Source organism: Pseudochaenichthys georgianus, unplaced genomic scaffold (assembly GCF_902827115.2).
Source record: "Pseudochaenichthys georgianus unplaced genomic scaffold, fPseGeo1.2 scaffold_656_arrow_ctg1, whole genome shotgun sequence".
NCBI classification, from domain to species: domain Eukaryota; kingdom Metazoa; phylum Chordata; class Actinopteri; order Perciformes; family Channichthyidae; genus Pseudochaenichthys; species Pseudochaenichthys georgianus.
In genome coordinates, this window is record NW_027263211.1 from 1 (window position 1) to 22,500 (window position 22,500).

The following is a 22,500-nucleotide window of genomic DNA, read 5'->3' on the forward strand; positions in this document are numbered from 1 at the left end:
GGTGCTCTTAGTCTCTACTCACATGGTGGTGGTCTCTAGTCTCTACTCACATGGTGGTCTCTAGTCTCTACTCACATGGTGGTGGTCTCTAGTCTTTACTCACATGGTGGTGGTCTCTAGTCTCTACTCACATGGTGGTCTCTAGTCTTTACTCACATGGTGGTGGTCTCTAGTCTCTACTCACATGGTGGTGGTCTCTAGTCTCTACTCACATGGTGGTGGTCTCTAGTCTCTACTCACATGGTGGTGGTCTCTAGTCTTTACTCACATGGTGGTGGTCTCTAGTCTCTACTCACATGGTGGTGGTCTCTAGTCTTTACTCACATGGTGGTGGTCTCTAGTCTCTACTCACATGGTGGTCTCTAGTCTTTACTCACATGGTGGTCTCTAGTCTCTAGTCTTTGCTCACATGGTGGTCTCTAGTCTTTACTCACATGGTGGTGGTCTCTAGTCTCTACTCACATGGTGGTGGTCTCTAGTCTCTACTCACATGGTGGTGGTCTCTAGTCTCTACTCACATGGTGGTGGTCTCTAGTCTCTACTCCACATGGTGGTGGGTCTCTAGTCGTTGCTCACATGTGTGGTCTTCTCTAGTCTTTACTCCACATGGTGGGTGAGTCTCTAGTCATTTGCTTCACATGGTGGTGGTCTCTAGTTCATCTACTCACATGGTGGTGGTCTCTAGTCTCTACTCACATGGTGGTGGTCTATAGTCTCTACTCACATGGTGGTGGGTCTCTAGTCTCTACTCCACATGGTGGTGGTCCTCTAGTCATCTACTCACATGGTGGTGGTCTATAGTCTCTACTCACATGGTGGTGGTCTCTAGGGTCCTCTACTCAACATGGTGGTGTCTCTAGTCTCTACTCACATGGTGGTGGTCTCGTCTACTCACATGGTGGTCTCTAGTCTCTACTCACATGGTGGTGGTCTCTAGTCTCTACTCACATGGTGGTGGTCTCTAGTCTCGACTCACATGGTGGTGGTCTCTAGTCTCTACTCCACATGGTGGATGGTCTACTCACATGGTGGTGGTCTCTAGTCTTTGCTCACATGGTGGTCTCTAGTCTTTACTCACATGGTGGTGGTCTCTAGTCTTTGCTCACATGGTGGTCTCTAGTCTTTACTCACATGGTGGTCTCTAGTCTCTACTCACATGGTGGTGGTCTCTAGTCTCTACTCACATGGTGGTGGTCTCTAGTCTTTACTCACATGGTGGTGGTCTCTAGTCTCTACTCACATGGTGGTCTCTAGTCTTTACTCACATGGTGGTGGTCTCTAGTCTCTACTCACATGGTGGTGGTCTCTAGTCTTTACTCACATGGTGGTGGTCTCTAGTCTTTGCTCACATGGTGGTCTCTAGTCTTTGCTCACATGGTGGTGGTCTCTAGTCTTTGCTCACATGGTGGTGGTCTCTAGTCTTTACTCACATGGTGGTGGTCTCTAGTCTCTACTCACATGGTGGTGGTCTCTAGTCTCTACTCACATGGTGGTCTCTAGTCTCTACTCACATGGTGGTGGTCTCTAGTCTCTTGTCTTTACTCACATGGTGGTGGTCTCTAGTCTCTACTCACATGGTGGTGGTCTCTAGTCTCTACTCACATGGTGGTGGTCTCTAGTCTCTACTCACATGGTGGTGGTCTCTAGTCTTTGCTCACATGGTGGTGGTCTCTAGTCTTTACTCACATGGTGGTGGTCTCTAGTCTCTACTCACATGGTGGTGGTCTCTAGTCTCTACTCACATGGTGGTGGTCTCTAGTCTCTACTCACATGGTGGTGGTCTCTAGTCTTTACTCACATGGTGGTGGTCTCTAGTCTCTACTCACATGGTGGTCTCTAGTCTTTACTCACATGGTGGTCTCTAGTCTCTACTCACATGGTGGTGGTCTCTAGTCTCTACTCACATGGTGGTGGTCTCTAGTCTCTACTCACATGGTGGTGGTCTCTAGTCTCTACTCACATGGTGGTGGTCTCTAGTCTCTAGTCTTTGCTCACATGGTGGTGGTCTCTAGTCTTTACTCACATGGTGGTGGTCTCTAGTCTCTACTCACATGGTGGTGGTCTCTAGTCTCTACTCACATGGTGGTGTCCTCTAGTCTTTACTCACATGGTGGTGGTCTCTAGTCTCTACTCACATGGTGGTGGTCTCTAGTCTCTACTCACATGGTGGTCTCTAGTCTTTACTCACATGGTGGTGGTCTCTAGTCTTTACTCACATGGTGGTCTCTAGTCTTTACTCACATGGTGGTGGTCTCTAGTCTTTACTCACATGGTGGTCTCTAGTCTTTACTCACATGGTGGTGGTCTCTAGTCTTTACTCACATGGTGGTGGTCTCTAGTCTTTACTCACATGGTGGTGGTCTCTAGTCATTACTCACATGGTGGTGGTCTCTAGTCTCTACTCACATGGTGGTGGTCTCTAGTCTCTACTCACATGGTGGTGGTCTCTAGTCTTACTCACATGGTGGTGGTCTCTAGTCTCTACTCACATGGTGGTGGTCTCTAGTCTCTACTCACATGGTGGTCTCTAGTCTCTACTCACATGGTGGTGGTCTCTAGTCTTTACTCACATGGTGGTGGTCTCTAGTCTCTACTCACATGGTGGTGGTCTCTAGTCTTTACTCACATGGTGGTGGTCTCTAGTCTCTACTCACATGGTGGTGGTCTCTAGTCATTACTCACATGGTGGTGGTCTCTAGTCTCTACTCACATGGTGGTGGTCTCTAGTCTCTACTCACATGGTGGTGGTCTCTAGTCTCTACTCACATGGTGGTGGTCTCTAGTCATTACTCACATGGTGGTGGTCTCTAGTCTCTACTCACATGGTGGTGGTCTCTAGTCTCTACTCACATGGTGGTGGTCTCTAGTCTTTACTCACATGGTGGTCTCTAGTCTTTACTCACATGGTGGTGGTCTCTAGTCTCTACTCACATGGTGGTGGTCTCTAGTCTCTACTCACATGGTGGTGGTCTCTAGTCTCTACTCACATGGTGGTGGTCTCTAGTCTCTACTCACATGGTGGTGGTCTCTAGTCTCTACTCACATGGTGGTGGTCTCTAGTCTCTACTCACATGGTGGTGGTCTCTAGTCTTACTCACATGGTGGTGGTCTCTAGTCTCTACTCACATGGTGGTCTCTAGTCATTTACTCACATGGTGGTGGTCTCTAGTCTCTACTCACATGGTGGTGGTCTCTAGTCTCTACTCACATGGTGGTGGTCTCTAGTCTTTACTCACATGGTGGTGGTCTCTAGTCTCTTGTCTTTACTCACATGGTGGTGGTCTCTAGTCTCTACTCACATGGTGGTCTCTAGTCTCTACTCACATGGTGGTGGTCTCTAGTCTCTACTCACATGGTGGTGGTCTCTAGTCATTACTCACATGGTGGTGGTCTCTAGTCTCTACTCACATGGTGGTGGTCTCTAGTCTTTACTCACATGGTGGTCTCTAGTCTCTACTCACATGGTGGTGGTCTCTAGTCTCTACTCACATGGTGGTGGTCTCTAGTCTCTACTCACATGGTGGTGGTCTCTAGTCTCTACTCACATGGTGGTGGTCTCTAGTCTCTACTCACATGGTGGTGGTCTCTAGTCTCTACTCACATGGTGGTGGTCTCTAGTCTCTACTCACATGGTGGTGGTCTCTAGTCTCTACTCACATGGTGGTGGTCTCTAGTCTCTACTCACATGGTGGTGGTCTCTAGTCTCTACTCACATGGTGGTGGTCTCTAGTCTCTACTCACATGGTGGTGGTCTCTAGTCTCTACTCACATGGTGGTGGTCTCTAGTCTCTACTCACATGGTGGTGGTCTCTAGTCTCTACTCACATGGTGGTGGTCTCTAGTCATTACTCACATGGTGGTGGTCTCTAGTCTCTACTCACATGGTGGTGGTCTCTAGTCTCTACTCACATGGTGGTGGTCTCTAGTCTCTACTCACATGGTGGTGGTCTCTAGTCTCTACTCACATGGTGGTGGTCTCTAGTCTCTACTCACATGGTGGTGGTCTCTAGTCTCTACTCACATGGTGGTGGTCTCTAGTCTCTACTCACATGGTGGTGGTCTCTAGTCTCTACTCACATGGTGGTGGTCTCTAGTCTCTACTCACATGGTGGTGGTCTCTAGTCTCTACTCACATGGTGGTCTCTAGTCTCTACTCACATGGTGGTGGTCTCTAGTCTCTACTCACATGGTGGTGGTCTCTAGTCTCTACTCACATGGTGGTGGTCTCTAGTCTCTACTCACATGGTGGTGGTCTCTAGTCTCTACTCACATGGTGGTGGTCTCTAGTCTCTACTCACATGGTGGTGGTCTCTAGTCTCTACTCACATGGTGGTGGTCTCTAGTCTCTACTCACATGGTGGTGGTCTCTAGTCTCTACTCACATGGTGGTGGTCTCTAGTCTCTACTCACATGGTGGTGGTCTCTAGTCTCTACTCACATGGTGGTGGTCTCTAGTCTCTACTCACATGGTGGTGGTCTCTAGTCTCTACTCACATGGTGGTGGTCTTGCCGGCCCCGTTGTGTCCCAGGAAGGAGGTGATCTGTCCCTCGTAGAACCCCAGCGTCAGTCCGTCCACCGCCAGCTTCTTTCCGTGGGTGTAAACCTTCACCAGGTTCTCCACGTAGACGCCGGGCTCCAGGTGAGCCGGTTCCTCCTCCATACACACCACTGGGAACAGGAAGTCTCTTTCACAATAAGAGTCTCTTTCACAGTAAGGGTCACAGGAAGTCTCTTTCACAATAAGAGTCTCTTTCACAGTAAGGGTCACAGGAAGTCTCTTTCACAATAAGAGTCACAGGAAGTCTCTTTCACAATAAGAGTCACAGGAAGTCTCTTTCACACTAAGAGTCACAGGAAGTCTCTTTCACAGTAAGAGTCACAGGAAGTCTCTTTCACAGTAAGAGTCACAGGAAGTCTCTTTCACAATAAGAGTCACAGGAAGTCTCTTTCACAATAAGAGTCTTTTTCAGAGTAAGGGTCGAAGGAAGTCTCTTTCACAATAAGAGTCACAGGAAGTCTCTTTCACACTAAGAGTCACAGGAAGTCTCTTTCACAGTAAGAGTCACAGGAAGTCTCTTTCACAGTAAGAGTCACAGGAAGTCTCTTTCACAATAAGAGTCACAGGAAGTCTCTTTCACAATAAGAGTCTTTTTCAGAGTAAGGGTCGAAGGAAGTCTCTTTCACAATAAGAGTCACAGGAAGTCTCTTTCACAATAAGAGTAACAGGAAGTCTCTTTCACAGTAAGAGTCACAGGAAGTCTCTTTCACAATAAGAGTCACAGGAAGTCTCTTTCACAATAAGAGTCTCTTTCAGAGTAAGGGTCGAAGGAAGTCTCTTTCACAATAAGAGTCACAGGAAGTCTCTTTCACAATAAGAGTCACAGGAAGTCTCTTTCACAATAAGAGTCTCTTTCAGAGTAAGGGTCGAAGGAAGTCTCTTTCACAATAAGAGTCACAGGAAGTCTCTTTCACAATAAGAGTAACAGGAAGTCTCTTTCACAATAAGAGTCACAGGAAGTCTCTTTCACAATAAGAGTCACAGGAAGTCACTTTCACAATAAGAGTCACAGGAAGTCTCTTTCACAATAAGAGTCACAGGAAGTCTCTTTCACAATAAGAGTCTCTTTCAGAGTAAGGGTCGAAGGAAGTCTCTTTCACAATAAGAGTCACAGGAAGTCTCTTTCACAGTAAGAGTAACAGGAAGTCTCTTTCACAATAAGAGTCACAGGAAGTCTCTTTCACAATAAGAGTCACAGGAAGTCACTTTCACAATAAGAGTCACAGGAAGTCACTTTCACAATAAGAGTCACAGGAAGTCACTTTCACACTAAGAGTCACAGGAAGTCACTTTCACACTTAAAGTCACGGGAAGTCTCTTTCACAATAAGAGTCTCTCACAGTAAGGGTCACAGGAAGTCACTTTCACAGTAAGAGTCTCTTTCACAATAAGAGTCACAGGAAGTCTCTTTCACAATAAGAGTCACAGGAAGTCTCTTTCACAATAAGAGTAACAGGAAGTCACTTTTACAATAAGAGTCACAGGAAGTCACTTTCACAATAAGAGTCACAGGAAGTCTCTTTCACAATAAGAGTCACAGGAAGTCACTTTCACAATAAGAGTCACAGGAAGTCACTTTCACAATAAGAGTCACAAGAAGTCTCTTTCACAATAAAAGTCTCTTTTACAGTAAGAGTCACAGGAAGTCTCTTTCACAGTAAGAGTCACAGGAAGTTTCTTTCACAGTAAGAGTCACAGGAAGTCTCTTTCACAATAAGAGTCTTTCACAGTAAGGGTCACAGGAAGTCACTTTCACAGTTAAAGTCACGGGAAGTCTCTTTCACAATAAAAGTCACTTTCACAGTTAAAGTCACAGGAAGTCTCTTTCACAATAAAAGCCTCACCTTCTGGGTTTGCCTTCTGGCTCAGGTGGACCTTGGACCTGACGTAGGGCTCCCCCCACCAGTAGGACTTGGTGAAGAGGAAGAACCAGGGCCGAGGGATCCCGTACTGACCTGAGACACAGACAGACATTACTCATAGTCCCATAGTGCTTTGTGTTCCTGCAGTTCAGCTCATTCAGCGTCTCCTGAGGATGTTTCTACGTCTCCCTGTTAGTTTAGAATAATAACATGTAATCCCATGCTGTCTGTTACAGCCCGTGACATCACAGAGCCCACCCACTAGGCTTAAAACCTGTACTGGTGAAGGTCACCGGTGAAGGTCACAGGTGAAGGTCACAGGTGAAGGTCACCGGTGAAGGTCACAGGTGAAGGTCACCGGTTTCCTCCAAAGAGAGTCACATTCTCATTCACTATCACCATCTTTACTATCCAATCAGAAAGAGGCTGAAGCAACGAGAGGCACGCCCTTCTTCTTCTTAGAGATATCCCAAACCTTTTTGTATGGACTAACTTTACTTCAAGATCACATGACAAGAAAAATCACAGGTCAGGTTTGAGAATAATGTTCAGTCTCTTCAGCCGAACGCTTCCACCCAAAAAAGAAAAACCCGATAAAGCAAAAATCAAGATTTAAAACGATTGTGCAGAATATATTTAATCGAGGGATGAATCCGAAAATAAAGCGTTCTAGTGTGAGAATCTCTAACACGTGATACGCTCGTCACTTTTAAAATTGCCTATACTCATTTTCAGCCATGGTTGTTTACTCGTGGTTGTGTACTCGTGGTTGTTTACTCGTGGTTGTTTACTCGTGGTTGTTTACTCATGGTTGTTTACTCGTGGTTGTGTATTCATGGTTGTTTACTCGTGGTTGTTTACTCGTGGTTGTTTACTCGTGGTTGTGTATTCATGGTTGTGTAGTCATGGTTGTTTACTCGTGGTTGTGTATTCATGGTTGTTTACTCGTGGTTGTGTAGTCATGGTTGTTTACTCGTGGTTGTTTACTCGTGGTTGTGTACTCATGGTTGTTTACTCGTGGTTGTGTATTCATGGTTGTTTACTCGTGGTTGTGTAGTCATGGTTGTTTACTCGTGGTTGTTTACTCGTGGTTGTTTACTCGTGGTTGTTTACTCGTGGTTGTGTACTCGTGGTTGTTTACTCGTGGTTGTTTACTCATGGTTGTTTACTCGTGGTTGTGTATTCATGGTTGTTTACTCGTGGTTGTTTACTCGTGGTTGTTTACTCGTGGTTGTGTATTCATGGTTGTTTACTCGTGGTTGTTTACTCGTGGTTGTGTACTCATGGTTGTTTACTCGTGGTTGTGTATTCATGGTTGTTTACTCGTGGTTGTGTAGTCATGGTTGTTTACTCGTGGTTGTTTACTCGTGGTTGTTTACTCGTGGTTGTGTAGTCATGGTTGTTTACTCGTGGTTGTTTACTCGTGGTTGTGTACTCATGGTTGTTTACTCGTGGTTGTGTATTCATGGTTGTTTACTCGTGGTTGTGTAGTCATGGTTGTTTACTCGTGGTTGTTTACTCGTGGTTGTTTACTCGTGGTTGTTTACTCGTGGTTGTTTACTCGTGGTTGTTTACTCGTGGTTGTGTACTCGTGGTTGTTTACTCGTGGTTGTTTACTCGTGGTTGTTTACTCATGGTTGTTTATTCATGGTTGTTTACTCGTGGTTGTTTACTCGTGGTTGTTTACTCGTGGTTGTGTATTCATGGTTGTGTATTCATGGTTGTGTAGTCATGGTTGTTTACTCGTGGTTGTGTATTCATGGTTGTGTAGTCATGGTTGTTTACTCGTGGTTGTGTATTCATGGTTGTTTACTCGTGGTTGTGTAGTCATGGTTGTTTACTCGTGGTTGTTTACTCGTGGTTGTGTACTCATGGTTGTTTACTCGTGGTTGTGTATTCATGGTTGTTTACTCGTGGTTGTGTAGTCATGGTTGTTTACTCGTGGTTGTTTACTCGTGGTTGTGTACTCGTGGTTGTGTACTCGTGGTTGTTTACTCGTGGTTGTGTACTCGTGGTTGTTTATTCGTGGTTGTGTATTCATGGTTGTTTACTCGTGGTTGTGTAGTCATAGTTGTTTACACGTGGTTGTTTACTCGTGGTTGTTTACTCGTGGTTGTTTACTAGTGGTTGTTTACTCGTGGTTGTGTATTCATGGTTGTTTACTCGTGGTTGTTTACTCGTGGTTGTTTACTCGTGGTTGTTTACTCGTGGTTGTGTATTCATGGTTGTGTAGTCATGGTTGTTTACTCGTGGTTGTGTATTCATGGTTGTTTACTCGTGGTTGTGTAGTCATGGTTGTTTACTCGTGGTTGTTTACTCGTGGTTGTGTACTCATGGTTGTTTACTCGTGGTTGTGTAGTCATGGTTGTTTACTCGTGGTTGTTTACTCGTGGTTGTGTATTCATGGTTGTTTACTCGTGGTTGTGTAGTCATGGTTGTTTACTCGTGGTTGTTTACTCGTGGTTGTGTACTCGTGGTTGTTTACTCGTGGTTGTGTACTCGTGGTTGTTTACTCGTGGTTGTTTACTCGTGGTTGTGTACTCGTGGTTGTTTATTCGTGGTTGTGTATTCATGGTTGTTTACTCGCGGTTGTGTAGTCATAGTTGTTTACACGTGGTTGTTGGTTGTTTACTCGTGGTTGTTTACTAGTGGTTGTTTACTCGTGGTTGTGTACTAATGGTTGTTTACTCGTGGTTGTGTATTCATGGTTGTTTACTCGTGGTTGTGTATTCATGGTTGTTTACTCGTGGTTGTGTAGTCATAGTTGTTTACACGTGGTTGTTTACTCGTGGTTGTTTACTCGCGGTTGTTTACTCGCGGTTGTTTACTCGCAGTTGTTTACTCGCAGTTGTTTACTCATGGTTGTGTATTGTATTACTTATGAGCTAGCTTAGTCTTCATTACCCTGCTGGGCCGCTTCAGCTGTAACACCGGTGCCCCGCTGTGGGACTAATGAAGGAGCTCTGATCCAAAGTCCTCTCACCTGGGAACACGGCCTCGATGTACCAGGTGAGCAGGCCGTACAGGAAGGAGTCCACGTACATCATGATGATGGCGGTGCGCAGGCTGTAGTCGTCCTCCTCCAGGGGGCTGGACACCAGGTTGCTCCACTGGATGCCCACGCCCTGCTCCTCGAACAGGGAGAAGTATTCACAGCCGAACCCGAACGCCACGGGGGACAGGAGGCTCTGCGGGATCACGTGTGTTCATCACAACACAAACAGGATCTAATCTTATATTCTGTTGTTGTTTATCTTATTATATTTACATGGATATAGCATTTTGCATTCACTGCAACATTAGCTCATTTATCCGACATGTATATAGTTCACCTCTCTTGCATTAATGCACATTTCTTTTGGTGCTGCTGTAAAGCAAACCTTTCCACTTCTTATCTTATCGTCTTACAAGATTAATGTTCAGTAATATAATCTTTAAATTAGTTTATAGTTTTAGGGCTTATACACATCATTCAATACGATGGCTGGTGGGCGAAGTTCTTACCGCGAATACTTTGGCCCCGTAGCCGATGTAGTCCTGCCAGGCGACGCAGAGCACGTAGGGCAGGTAGAGCGTGAAGTAGATGATGCCGCCGCACGCCGCCGCCAGGTTAGCGCGGTTGAACGCTGTGCTGAGCAGGAAGCACTGCATGATGGTCACTACCGCGAAGGATCCCATGAACAGGAAGACCACGCCGGGGTCGCTGTAGGGCAGCAGGTCCCCCATCTGCATGGAGGACATTTTTAAGATTATAAACGGCAAGGTACCCCCACCACTCTGCTCTTTTATACAGCAGAACCACAAGGTCTGCCCTAAGAGGGACTGTGCGGTCCTCTTAGGTCCAGTTCCTTTGGCAGACACTGTTTCTCTGTGAGGGCATCGACACCCTGGAACACAAGACCAATACAGATCAGGAATAACACCTCCTCTCATGCATTTAACCACCATCATAAGAACTGGCTTTTAAGCAATCAAACATGTGAACACTTGTAACTGTATCATAGTATGATAGGTGTTACTGCTATTTATTGTTGGACTGCTGTTGTATTCTTTTTAATTATGTTTTTATTTCTCTAGTCTTGTTGTGGATATTTAACATCTTGCCATGGACAACAGATGAACATTAGCCTGCTGGCTAACACTGGCACGTTTACAGCGATGCTGATTAATGTGCACTGTCCTTTAAATAAATAAACAAACAAACAAGGAACCCGGTTAATGTTTGTAGGGTTACAACAGCTAACAGCTAACAGCTAACGGCTAACAGCTAACAGCTAACGGCTAACAGCTAACGGCTAACAGCTAACAGCTAACGGCTAACAATTAACAGCTAACGGCTAACAGCTAACGGCTAACAGCTAACGGCTAACAGCTAACAGATAACGGCTAACAGCTAACGGCTAACAGCTAACGGCTAACGGCTAACAGATAACAGCTAACGGCTAACAGCTAACGGCTAACAGCTAACAGCTAACAGCTAACGGCTAACAGCTAACGGCTAACGGCTAACCATCGTTATGACATCATAAGGGGATCTTCATAATAGGTGACCATGTGGAGTTCTGACCTTGAGCTGCAGCACCAGCAGGCCGGCGCTGACCAGCAGGGGCACCAGGCTGCTGAGGAACCAGCTGAACCACAGGATGCCGTTGTTCAGGCCCATGATCCTCATGGTCTCCTTCAGGCGAGCCTCCTTCTCGTACACGATGCTCTTCAGGATGATAGCCACCGAGTACATCCAGGCCAGAGTCATGAAGAGAGGCATGGAGCGGCTCATCACCCGCAGGAAGCTGGACACAGGGACAGAAAGACAGAAAGACAACAAGACAGGAGGAGGAGACACCAGGACACAAAGACACCCGGACAGAAAGACACAAAGACAGAAGGAGGAGACACCAGGACACCCGGACACAGGACAGAAAGACACCAGGACAGAAAGACACAAAGACAGGAGGAGGAGACACCAGGACACCCGGACACAGGACAGAAAGACACCAGGACAGAAAGACACAAAGACAGGAGGAGGAGACACCAGGACACCCGGACACAGGACAGAAAGACACCAGGACAGAAAGACACAAAGACAGGAGGAGGAGACACCAGGACACCCGGACACAGGACAGAAAGACACCAGGACAGAAAGACACAAAGACAGGAGGAGGAGACACCAGGACACCCGGACACAGGACAGAAAGACACCAGGACAGAAAGACACAAAGACAGGAGGAGGAGACACCAGGACACCCGGACACAGGACAGAAAGACACCAGGACAGAAAGACAGAAAGACAGGAGGAGGAGACACCCGGACACAAAGACACCAGGACACCAGAATACAAATACACAAGGACACCAGGACACAAAGACACCAGGACACAAAGACACCAGGACATGTTAGGCAGGTGTATTACCGCAGCAGCTCAAAGTGATTTACAAAATGAAAAACCTTAAAAGCATTTAGAAAAACCAAAGACTATGTTGTCCAACCAGACTGATGAGTTTCATGACTATCACTACCAGTGTTAGGGGGTTCCTCGACTACATTACTCACTGCTCAAAGTCACTAGTTACATTACTTTTGGATTACTCTGCACCAGATGCACCATCAATGAGAAATAACTATATATTATTTCATCACATGTTACTTGAACGCTTTCATCTCACACACTCAGTGCTGTGCTCTCCCCACTGGAGCCCTTTGGGGCGAAGCGTCTCAGGGACACAGCGACATGCTGACTGCAGCGGGGTTTGAACCTGAGCCCCTGATCCCAACGCACAACCCACTGCGTCACACGCCTCCCCCTATATATAGTTAACCTCAAATCTAAAGGACAACTCTCTCCCTGCTGGTTGAACACGTGGTTCTCTTCAGCCCAGTTTCAGAACCGCTCCAGGTCAAAGAGTTCCCGTCTGATGGCGCCGCCCGCTACCTATTTCTCGCTCAACATGTTTTGGGAAAGTCTGCGATTCCACCGGGGAAACCATGGACGTAATAATGAAACGGGCGACATTTCCTCCACGATGTTTGCCTCGCCTGTTTCTCTCTGCTATGAGACTGCTGCGTCTCCTCATCCATGAGCTCTGAGACGTTGGTTTATTGTTCTGTCCTCCCGTTAGTCAGAGGAAAGTACCGAGTGCCATCCTGTCCGCTTAGTACGTGTAATGTGACTACTGCTGAAGCACCAACGCGTACACACAGCTGTAATCTGATTACTGCTGAAGCACCAACGCGTACACACAGCTGTAATCTGATTACTGCTGAAGCACCAACGCGTACACACAGCTGTAATCTGATTACTGCTGAAGCACCAACGCGTACACACAGCTGTAATCTGATTACTGCTGAAGCACCAACGCGTACACACAGCTGTAATCTGATTACTGCTGAAGCACCAACGCGTACACACAGCTGTAATCTGATTACTGCTGAAGCACCAACGCGTACACACAGCTGTAATCTGATTACTGCTGAAGCACCAACGCGTACACACAGCTGTAATCTGATTACTGCTGAAGCACCAACGCGTACACGCAGCTGTAATCTGATTACTGTAACACTTTGTGCTTTGACAGCGTGACTGTGTCGTGTGGGGTTTCCTCACATGTCGTCCACGTAGCAGGGGTAGGGCATCTGCTGGATGTAGACGCCGGTCTTCTCCTTGGTGCCGGTCAGCGTTCGGACGATGGCCTGCTCGATGACGTCCTGCAGGTACGTGAAGCCGCCCCAGATGTACCGCATGTCCTCGAAGGGGTCTGCACGGGGGCCGGGGTCCCAGTACCTGAAGGCATCACGAGGACAGCAGTCATGATAAAGTAACTTTAAAGGTCCTCAGGGCTCAGATATATCCAGAGCCTGTCTCTGATTGGCTGAAACACCAAACAGATCATTGCAGCATTACCCATAATCCCCTCTGTTTCAGCCCTGTTTCCAAAGTGCTGATTCTCGGTCTGTTACTTCAGATGAAACAAGGAGCCCCCCCCCACGCCCCTCTGAGAGACATCTGGTTACAAAGAACTCAATGGAGCTCGAGAGGAGGTTCAGGTGATAAGGGGGGGGGTTACCTTGTTGCTGATTGGCTAATGGCTACTCAAGACAAAACATCGTGATGACATCATCAAGTGGACAAAATCTGATCGGCTCATTTCAGACAGGTTTTTATAGAAATGGATCAAAAAGAGAGAGAATCTTTGTTCCTGAGACTTTCAGAGTGTCTTTCCACAGAGGGGACACATGCTGATGAAGAAGAGGGGACACATGTTGATGTAGAAGAGACATGGAGAAGAGAGGACACATGTTGATGTAGGAGAGACATGGAGAAGAGGGGACACATGCTGATGTAGAAGAGACATGGAGAAGAGGGGACACATGTTGATGTAGAAGAGACATGGAGAAGAGGGGACACATGCTGATGAAGAAGAGGGGACACATGTTGATGTAGAAGAGACATGGAGAAGAGAGGACACATGTTGATGAAGAAGAGACATGAAGAAGAGGGGACACATGTTGATGTAGAAGAGACATGAAGAAGAGGGGACACATGCTGATGTAGAAGAGACATGGAGAAGAGGGGACACATGCTGATGTAGGAGAGACATGGAGAAGAGGGGACACATGCTGATGTAGAAGAGACATGGAGAAGAGGGGACACATGTTGATGTAGAAGAGACATGGAGAAGAGGGGACACATGTTGATGTAGAAGAGACATGGAGAAGAGGGGACACATGTTGATGTAGAAGAGACATGTAGAAGAGGGGACACATGTTGATGTAGAAGAGACATGGAGAAGAGGGGACACATGTTGATGTAGAAGAGACATGGAGAAGAGGGGACACATGTTGATGTAGAAGAGACATGGAGAAGAGGGGACACATGTTGATGTAGAAGAGACATGTAGAAGAGGGGACACATGCTGATGTAGAAGAGACATGAAGAAGAGGGGACACATGCTGATGTAGAAGAGACATGGAGAAGAGGGGACACATGGTGATGTAGGAGAGACATGGAGAAGAGGGGACACATGTTGATGTAGAAGAGACATGGAGAAGAGGGGACACATGTTGATGTAGAAGAGACATGGAGAAGAGGGGACACATGTTGATGTAGGAGAGACATGGAGAAGAGGGGACACATGTTGATGTAGAAGAGACATGGAGAAGAGGGGACACATGTTGATGTAGAAGAGACATGGAGAAGAGGGGACACATGGTGATGTAGAAGAGACATGGAGAAGAGGGGACACATGTTGATGTAGAAGAGACATGGAGAAGAGGGGACACATGGTGATGTAGAAGAGACATGGAGAAGAGGGGACACATGTTGATGTAGAAGAGACATGGAGAAGAGGGGACACATGGTGATGTAGAAGAGACATGGAGAAGAGGGGACACATGTTGATGTAGGAGAGACATGGAGAAGAGGGGACACATGTTGATGTAGAAGAGACATGGAGAAGAGGGGACACATGTTGATGTAGGAGAGACATGGAGAAGAGGGGACACATGTTGATGTAGAAGAGACATGGAGAAGAGGGGACACATGCTGATGTAGAAGAGACATGGAGAAGAGGGGACACATGTTGATGTAGAAGAGACATGGAGAAGAGGGGACACATGCTGATGTAGAAGAGACATCGAGAAGAGGGGACACATGTTGATGTAGAAGAGACATGAAGAAGAGGGGACACATGTTGATGTAGAAGAGACATGAAGAAGAGGGGACACATGTTGATGTAGAAGAGACATGGAGAAGAGGGGACACATGTTGATGTAGAAGAGACATGCAGAAGAGGGGACACGTGTTGATGTAGAGACATGAAGAAGAGGGGACACATGTTGATGTAGAAGAGACATGGAGAAGAGGGGACACATGTTGATGTAGAAGAGACATGGAGAAGAGGGGACACATGTTGATGTAGAAGAGACATGAGGAAGAGGGGACACATGTTGATGTAGAAGAGACATGAAGAAGAGGGGACACATGTTGATGTAGAAGAGACATGGAGAAGAGAGGACACATGCTGATGTAGAAGAGACATGGAGAAGAGGGGACACATGCTGATGTAGAAGAGACATGGAGAAGAGGGGACACATGTTGATGGAGAAGAGACATGGAGAAGAGGGGACACATGTTGATGTAGAAGAGACATGAAGAAGAGGGGACACATGTTGATGTAGAAGAGACATGGCGAAGAGGGGACACATGTTGATGTAGAAGAGACATGGAGAAGAGGGGACACATGCTGATGAAGAAGAGGGGACACATGTTGATGAAGAAGAGACATGAAGAAGAGGGGACACATGTTGATGTAGAAGAGACATGGAGAAGAGGGGACACATGCTGATGAAGAAGAGGGGACACATGTTGATGTAGAAGAGACATGAAGAAGAGGGGACACATGTTGATGAAGAAGAGACATGAAGAAGAGGGGACACATGTTGATGTAGAAGAGACATGAAGAAGAGGGGACACATGTTGATGTAGAAGAGACATGGCGAAGAGGGGACACATGTTGATGTAGAAGAGACATGGCGAAGAGGGGACACATGTTGATGTAGAAGAGACATGGAGAAGAGGGGACACATGTTGATGTAGAAGAGACATGGAGAAGAGGGGACACATGCTGATGAAGAAGAGGGGACACATGTTGATGAAGAAGAGACATGAAGAAGAGGGGACACATGTTGATGTAGGAGAGACATGGAGAAGAGGGGACACGTGTTGATGAAGAAGAGACATGAAGAAGAGGGGACACATGTTGATGTAGGAGAGACATGAAGAAGAGGGGACACGTGTTGATGAAGAAGAGACATGAAGAAGAGGGGACACATGTTGATGTAGGAGAGACATGGAGAAGAGGGGACACGTGTTGATGTAGGAGAGACATGAAGAAGAGGGGACACATGTTGATGTAGAAGAGACATGAAGAAGAGGGGACACATGCTGATGTAGGAGAGACATGAAGAAGAGGGGACACATGTTGATGTAGAAGAGACATGAAGAAGAGGGGACACATGTTGATGTAGGAGAGACATGGAGAAGAGGGGACACATGTTGATGTAGAAGAGACATGAAGAAGAGGGGACACATGTTGATGAAGAAGAGACATGGAGAAGAGGGGACACATGTTGATGTAGAAGAGACATGGAGAAGAGGGGACACATGTTGATGTAGAAGAGACATGAAGAAGAGGGGACACATGTTGATGTAGAAGAGACATGAAGAAGAGAGGACACATGTTGATGTAGAAGAGACATGGAGAAGAGGGGACACATGTTGATGTAGAAGAGACATGAAGAAGAGAGGACACATGTTGATGTAGAAGAGACATGGAGAAGAGGGGACACATGTTGATGTAGAAGAGACATGGAGAAGAGGGGACACATGTTGATGTAGGAGAGACATGGAGAAGAGGGGACACGTGCTGAAGAGAGAGTCTCAGATCAACAGTGTACACCTTGTGTACTTGTATTTAATATCCAATATTAATGTACAGATGAATACATATCATCGGCCAGCCCGTAACTAAGCGATGTAAACAAAGCAAACTGTTTACATTCTAGGTAAATAAACAAAGCAAACTGTTTACATTCTAGGTAAATAAACAAAGCAAACTGTTTACATTCTAGGTAAATAAACAAAGCAAACTGTTTACATTCTAGGTAAATAAACAAAGCAAACTGTTTACATTCTAGGTAAATTAGTGAATTACAGTGTGGAGTAATTTAAATGGCACTGTTGAAAAACAATATATAAAAATAAGTGAATAAGGGTTATCGAAAAGGAAATCTGGAGCGACTCAAGAACCCAATGACCTTTTGTGACTTCGTTCTGATCACATTATACACATTCTGTATAATGTGAGACGTGCAAGATGTCTTTATGGACTCATTTTAGTTTTTAAATTACCCAAAAAACGTTTGTATATGTAGAAATATTCACTTTGAAATGTATTCCACCCATTGGCAGTACCTCCGCAGCCCACTAGGTGTCGCTTTGAGGCACAAGAAGCAGGTTGGTCCCCACAACGACTGTAGAGAACACCTCCAGGGTGTATGAACACTTTCATCAGTGAGAGAGTGTGTGTGTGTGTGTGTCTCTGTGTGTGCGTGTGTGTGTCCTCACGCGTCTTTGATCTTGTTGGTCCTCTCCACGTTGTCGATGTCCATGCGGATCTTGTAGCTGATGGAGTCGGGCAGCTCCGTGGCGTTGGGCTCGAGGTCCGGGAACACGATGCCGGCCCAGAACCTGCGGTCCTCCAGAAGAACCATGGAGCGGTCCACCAGCTGCTCCTCCGTGGAGACCGGCTCCAGCTTGTCCAGGTTCACACACTGACACACACACACACACACACACACACACACACACACACACACACACACACACACACACACACACACACACACACACACACACACACACACACACACACACACACACACACACACACACACACACACACACACACACACACACACACACACACACACACACACACACACACACACACACACACACACACAGGTCAGGTGATCTTTACCCTCCAATCACAGCAGCCCTCTCACATTGAGGGCTTTTTTTTGTAAACAAGCCTAATAATAACAACGTCATAAATAAAGAGAATACAACCGTGAATATTGAAGGTCCCATGTCACGTTTTTACGGTTCTGACCCGTCCCCTGGTGTTCTGAAGCTTCTGACCCGTCCCCTGGTGTTCTGAAGCTTCTGACCCGTCCCCTTGTGTTCTGTAGCTTCTGACCCGTCCCCTGGTGTTCTGTAGCTTCTGACCCGTCCCCTTGTGTTCTGAAGCTTCTGACCCGTCCCCTGGTGTTCTGAAGGTTCTGACCCGTCCCCTGGTGTTCTGTAGCTTCTGACCCGTCCCCTTGTGTTCTGTAGCTTCTGACCCGTCCCCTGGTGTTCTGAAGGTTCTGACCCGTCCCCTGGTGTTCTGTAGCTTCTGACCCGTCCCCTGGTGTTCTGTAGCTTCTGACCCGTCCCCTGGTGTTCTGTAGCTTCTGACCCGTCCCCTGGTGTTCTGAAGCTTCTGACCCGTCCCCTGGTGTTCTGGTTCTGACCCGTCCCCTGGTGTTCTGAAGCTTCTGACCCGTCCCCTGGTGTTCTGTAGCTTCTGACCCGTCCCCTTGTGTTCTGTAGCTTCTGACCCGTCCCCTGGTGTTCTGAAGGTTCTGACCCGTCCCCTGGTGTTCTGTAGCTTCTGACCCGTCCCCTTGTGTTCTGAAGCTTCTGACCCGTCCCCTTGTGTTCTGTAGCTTCTGACCCGTCCCCTGGTGTTCTGTAGCTTCTGACCCGTCCCCTGGTGTTCTGTAGCTTCTGACCCGTCCCCTTGTGTTCTGAAGCTTCTGACCCGTCCCCTGGTGTTCTGAAGGTTCTGACCCGTCCCCTGGTGTTCTGTAGCTTCTGACCCGTCCCCTGGTGTTCTGAAGGTTCTGACCCGTCCCCTTGTGTTCTGGTTCTGACCCGTCCCCTGGTGTTCTGAAGCTTCTGACCCGTCCCCTGGTGTTCTGTAGCTTCTGACCCGTCCCCTGGTGTTCTGAAGCTTCTGACCCGTCCCCTGGTGTTCTGAAGCTTCTGACCCGTCCCCTGGTGTTCTGTAGCTTCTGACCCGTCCCCTGGTGTTCTGAAGCTTCTGACCCGTCCCCTGGTGTTCTGTAGCTTCTGACCCGTCCCCTGGTGTTCTGAAGGTTCTGACCCGTCCCCTGGTGTTCTGGTTCTGACCCGTCCCCTGGTGTTCTGAAGCTTCTGACCCGTCCCCTGGTGTTCTGTAGCTTCTGACCCGTCCCCTGGTGTTCTGAAGCTTCTGACCCGTCCCCTGGTGTTCTGAAGCTTCTGACCCGTCCCCTGGTGTTCTGTAGCTTCTGACCCGTCCCCTGGTGTTCTGAAGCTTCTGACCCGTCCCCTGGTGTTCTGTAGCTTCTGACCCGTCCCCTTGTGTTCTGCAGCTTCTGACCCGTCCCCTGGTGTTCTGAAGCCTCTGACCCGTCCCCTTGTGTTCTGTAGCTTCTGACCCGTCCCCTGGTGTTCTGTAGCCTCTGACCCGTCCCCTGGTGTTCTGTAGCCTCTGACCCGTCCCCTTGTGTTCTGTAGCTTCTGACCCGTCCCCTGGTGTTCTGTAGCCTCTGACCCGTCCCCTGGTGTTCTGTAGCTTCTGACCCGTCCCCTGGTGTTCTGTAGCCTCTGACCCGTCCCCTGGTGTTCTGAAGCCTCTGACCCGTCCCCTTGTGTTCTGTAGCTTCTGACCCGTCCCCTGGTGTTCTGTAGCTTCTGACCCGTCCCCTGGTGTTCTGTAGCTTCTGACCCGTCCCCTGGTGTTCTGTAGCCTCTGACCCGTCCCCTGGTGTTCTGTAGCCTCTGACCCGTCCCCTGGTGTTCTGTAGCTTCTGACCCGTCCCCTGGTGTTCTGAAGCTTCTGACCCGTCCCCTGGTGTTCTGTAGCTTCTGACCCGTCCCCTGGTGTTCTGTAGCTTCTGACCCGTCCCCTGGTGTTCTGTAGCTTCTGACCCGTCCCCTGGTGTTCTGTAGCTTCTGACCCGTCCCCTGGTGTTCTGTAGCCTCTGACCCGTCCCCTGGTGTTCTGTAGCCTCTGACCCGTCCCCTTGTGTTCTGTAGCTTCTGACCCGTCCCCTGGTGTTCTGTAGCTTCTGACCCGTCCCCTGGTGTTCTGTAGCTTCTGACCCGTCCCCTTGTGTTCTGAAGCTTCTGACCCGTCCCCTTGTGTTCTGTAGCCTCTGACCCGTCCCCTGGTGTTCTGTAGCTTCTGACCCGTCCCCTGGTGTTCTGTAGCTTCTGACCCGTCCCCTGGTGTTCTGTAGCTTCTGACCCGTCCCCTTGTGTTCTGTAGCTTCTGACCCGTCCCCTGGTGTTCTGTAGCCTCTGACCCGTCCCCTGGTGTTCTGAAGCTTCTGACCCGTCCCCTGGTGTTCTGGAGCTTCTGACCCGTCCCCTGGTGTTCTGTAGCTTCTGACCCGTCCCCTGGTGTTCTGTAGCCTCTGACCCGTCCCCTGGTGTTCTGGAGCTTCTGACCCGTCCCCTGGTGTTCTGTAGCTTCTGACCCGTCCCCTGGTGTTCTGTAGCTTCTGACCCGTCCCCTGGTGTTCTGTAGCTTCTGACCCGTCCCCTGGTGTTCTGTAGCTTCTGACCCGTCCCCTGGTGTTCTGGTTCTGACCCGTCCCCTGGTGTTCTGTAGCTTCTGACCCGTCCCCTTGTGTTCTGTAGCTTCTGACCCGTCCCCTTGTGTTCTGTAGCTTCTGACCCGTCCCCTTGTGTTCTGTAGCTTCTGACCCGTCCCCTGGTGTTCTGTAGCCTCTGACCCGTCCCCTGGTGTTCTGTAGCCTCTGACCCGTCCCCTGGTGTTCTGTAGCTTCTGACCCGTCCCCTGGTGTTCTGTAGCTTCTGACCCGTCCCCTTGTGTTCTGTAGCCTCTGACCCGTCCCCTGGTGTTCTGTAGCTTCTGACCCGTCCCCTTGTGTTCTGAAGCTTCTGACCCGTCCCCTGGTGTTCTGTAGCTTCTGACCCGTCCCCTGGTGTTCTGTAGCTTCTGACCCGTCCCCTTGTGTTCTGTAGCTTCTGACCCGTCCCCTGGTGTTCTGAAGCTTCTGACCCGTCCCCTGGTGTTCTGTAGCTTCTGACCCGTCCCCTGGTGTTCTGGTTCTGACCCGTCCCCTGGTGTTCTGTAGCTTCTGACCCGTCCCCTTGTGTTCTGTAGCTTCTGACCCGTCCCCTGGTGTTCTGTAGCTTCTGACCCGTCCCCTGGTGTTCTGTAGCTTCTGACCCGTCCCCTGGTGTTCTGTAGCTTCTGACCCGTCCCCTGGTGTTCTGTAGCTTCTGACCCGTCCCCTGGTGTTCTGTAGCTTCTGACCCGTCCCCTGGTGTTCTGAAGCTTCTGACCCGTCCCCTGGTGTTCTGTAGCTTCTGACCCGTCCCCTGGTGTTCTGTAGCTTCTGACCCGTCCCCTGGTGTTCTGAAGCTTCTGACCCGTCCCCTGGTGTTCTGTAGCTTCTGACCCGTCCCCTGGTGTTCTGTAGCTTCTGACCCGTCCCCTGGTGTTCTGTAGCTTCTGACCCGTCCCCTGGTGTTCTGTAGCTTCTGACCCGTCCCCTGGTGTTCTGAAGCTTCTGACCCGTCCCCTGGTGTTCTGTAGCTTCTGACCCGTCCCCTGGTGTTCTGTAGCTTCTGCATGTGAACGGTCTGCAGAGTCTCAAACCCTCACAGCGCCCCCTGTAGGGAGTAACACTCTGACACAGAGAAGACCTCTCTGTGCTGCCCCTGAACGCCTCGCTGGGGGTTTCTCTTTTTCTTCCTGGGTACAGTGACGTGCCCATACCCAAATGGACCAATCCGCGGAGCCGTTACGTGGTGCAGACTTCCTCACACACACACTCACTCTTTTCTCAGCTGCAGCTCCGCCGAGTCGACACCGACTCCCAGCCAGGCTGCGGGTGTGTGTTCGGGCTGGGTTTAGTTGTGTCTCGCTGTCTCGCAGACGGCCAGTGGGCTCATAGGGGGGGGGGGCACTACTATTCTAGTAGTGTGTCCTTGGGCAAGACTCTTCACCTGAACCTGCTCCTGTGGGTATTGTCCACAGTTTCTGACCATTGCATGTATGATATATGTGTAATGTGTGTATATGTAAAGCGCTTTGAGTCATTGAAAAAGCGCTATAATAAATGTAAGGAATTATTATTATTATTAGTAGACCTCAACGATGGAACTATGGTCAGTAGAAATGGCCGTGACATGGGACCTTTAAGATTCCAGGCTGTTATTGTCATGTGTACACACGATCTGAGGCTCCTCCCACAGAGCATCCTGATGAACAGATCAAATAGTAAGTCAAATAAAACAGAACGGTGTTTATAACCTCCATGAAGCGCGAGATGCTCCGGATGGCCTCGTCCGTCTCGTTGAAGACGTTCCTCCAGGTGACCTCTCCGGGGGGTCGGAGGTCAGACGCCTGCTTCGACAGGAAGTCAGAGACGTCCGAGACCGTCCAATCGGTGCCGCTCAGCTGAGCGTGGAAGAGCCGGGCCGTGGCGTTGTTCTTCAGAAGAGTCTGGACAGAAAA

General features: G+C 48.5%; 1 protein-coding gene across 1 annotated transcript in view; it reads right to left on the minus strand.

The window, feature by feature from the left end:
* Positions 1-4,490: 4,490 nt before the first annotated feature.
* Positions 4,491-22,500, minus strand: part of LOC117443683 (phospholipid-transporting ATPase ABCA1-like) — a 61,586-nt gene continuing 43,576 nt past the window's right edge. Inside the window, exons 12-19 of the mRNA XM_034079585.1 lie at positions 22,297-22,488; positions 17,544-17,749; positions 13,023-13,199; positions 10,989-11,211; positions 9,926-10,147; positions 9,405-9,609; positions 6,404-6,514; positions 4,491-4,669 (exon numbers count right to left, since the gene is read on the minus strand). Of these exons, the coding sequence (XP_033935476.1) occupies positions 4,491-4,669; positions 6,404-6,514; positions 9,405-9,609; positions 9,926-10,147; positions 10,989-11,211; positions 13,023-13,199; positions 17,544-17,749; positions 22,297-22,488 (1,515 nt within the window). The remainder of the gene's footprint in view (positions 4,670-6,403; positions 6,515-9,404; positions 9,610-9,925; positions 10,148-10,988; positions 11,212-13,022; positions 13,200-17,543; positions 17,750-22,296; positions 22,489-22,500) is intronic.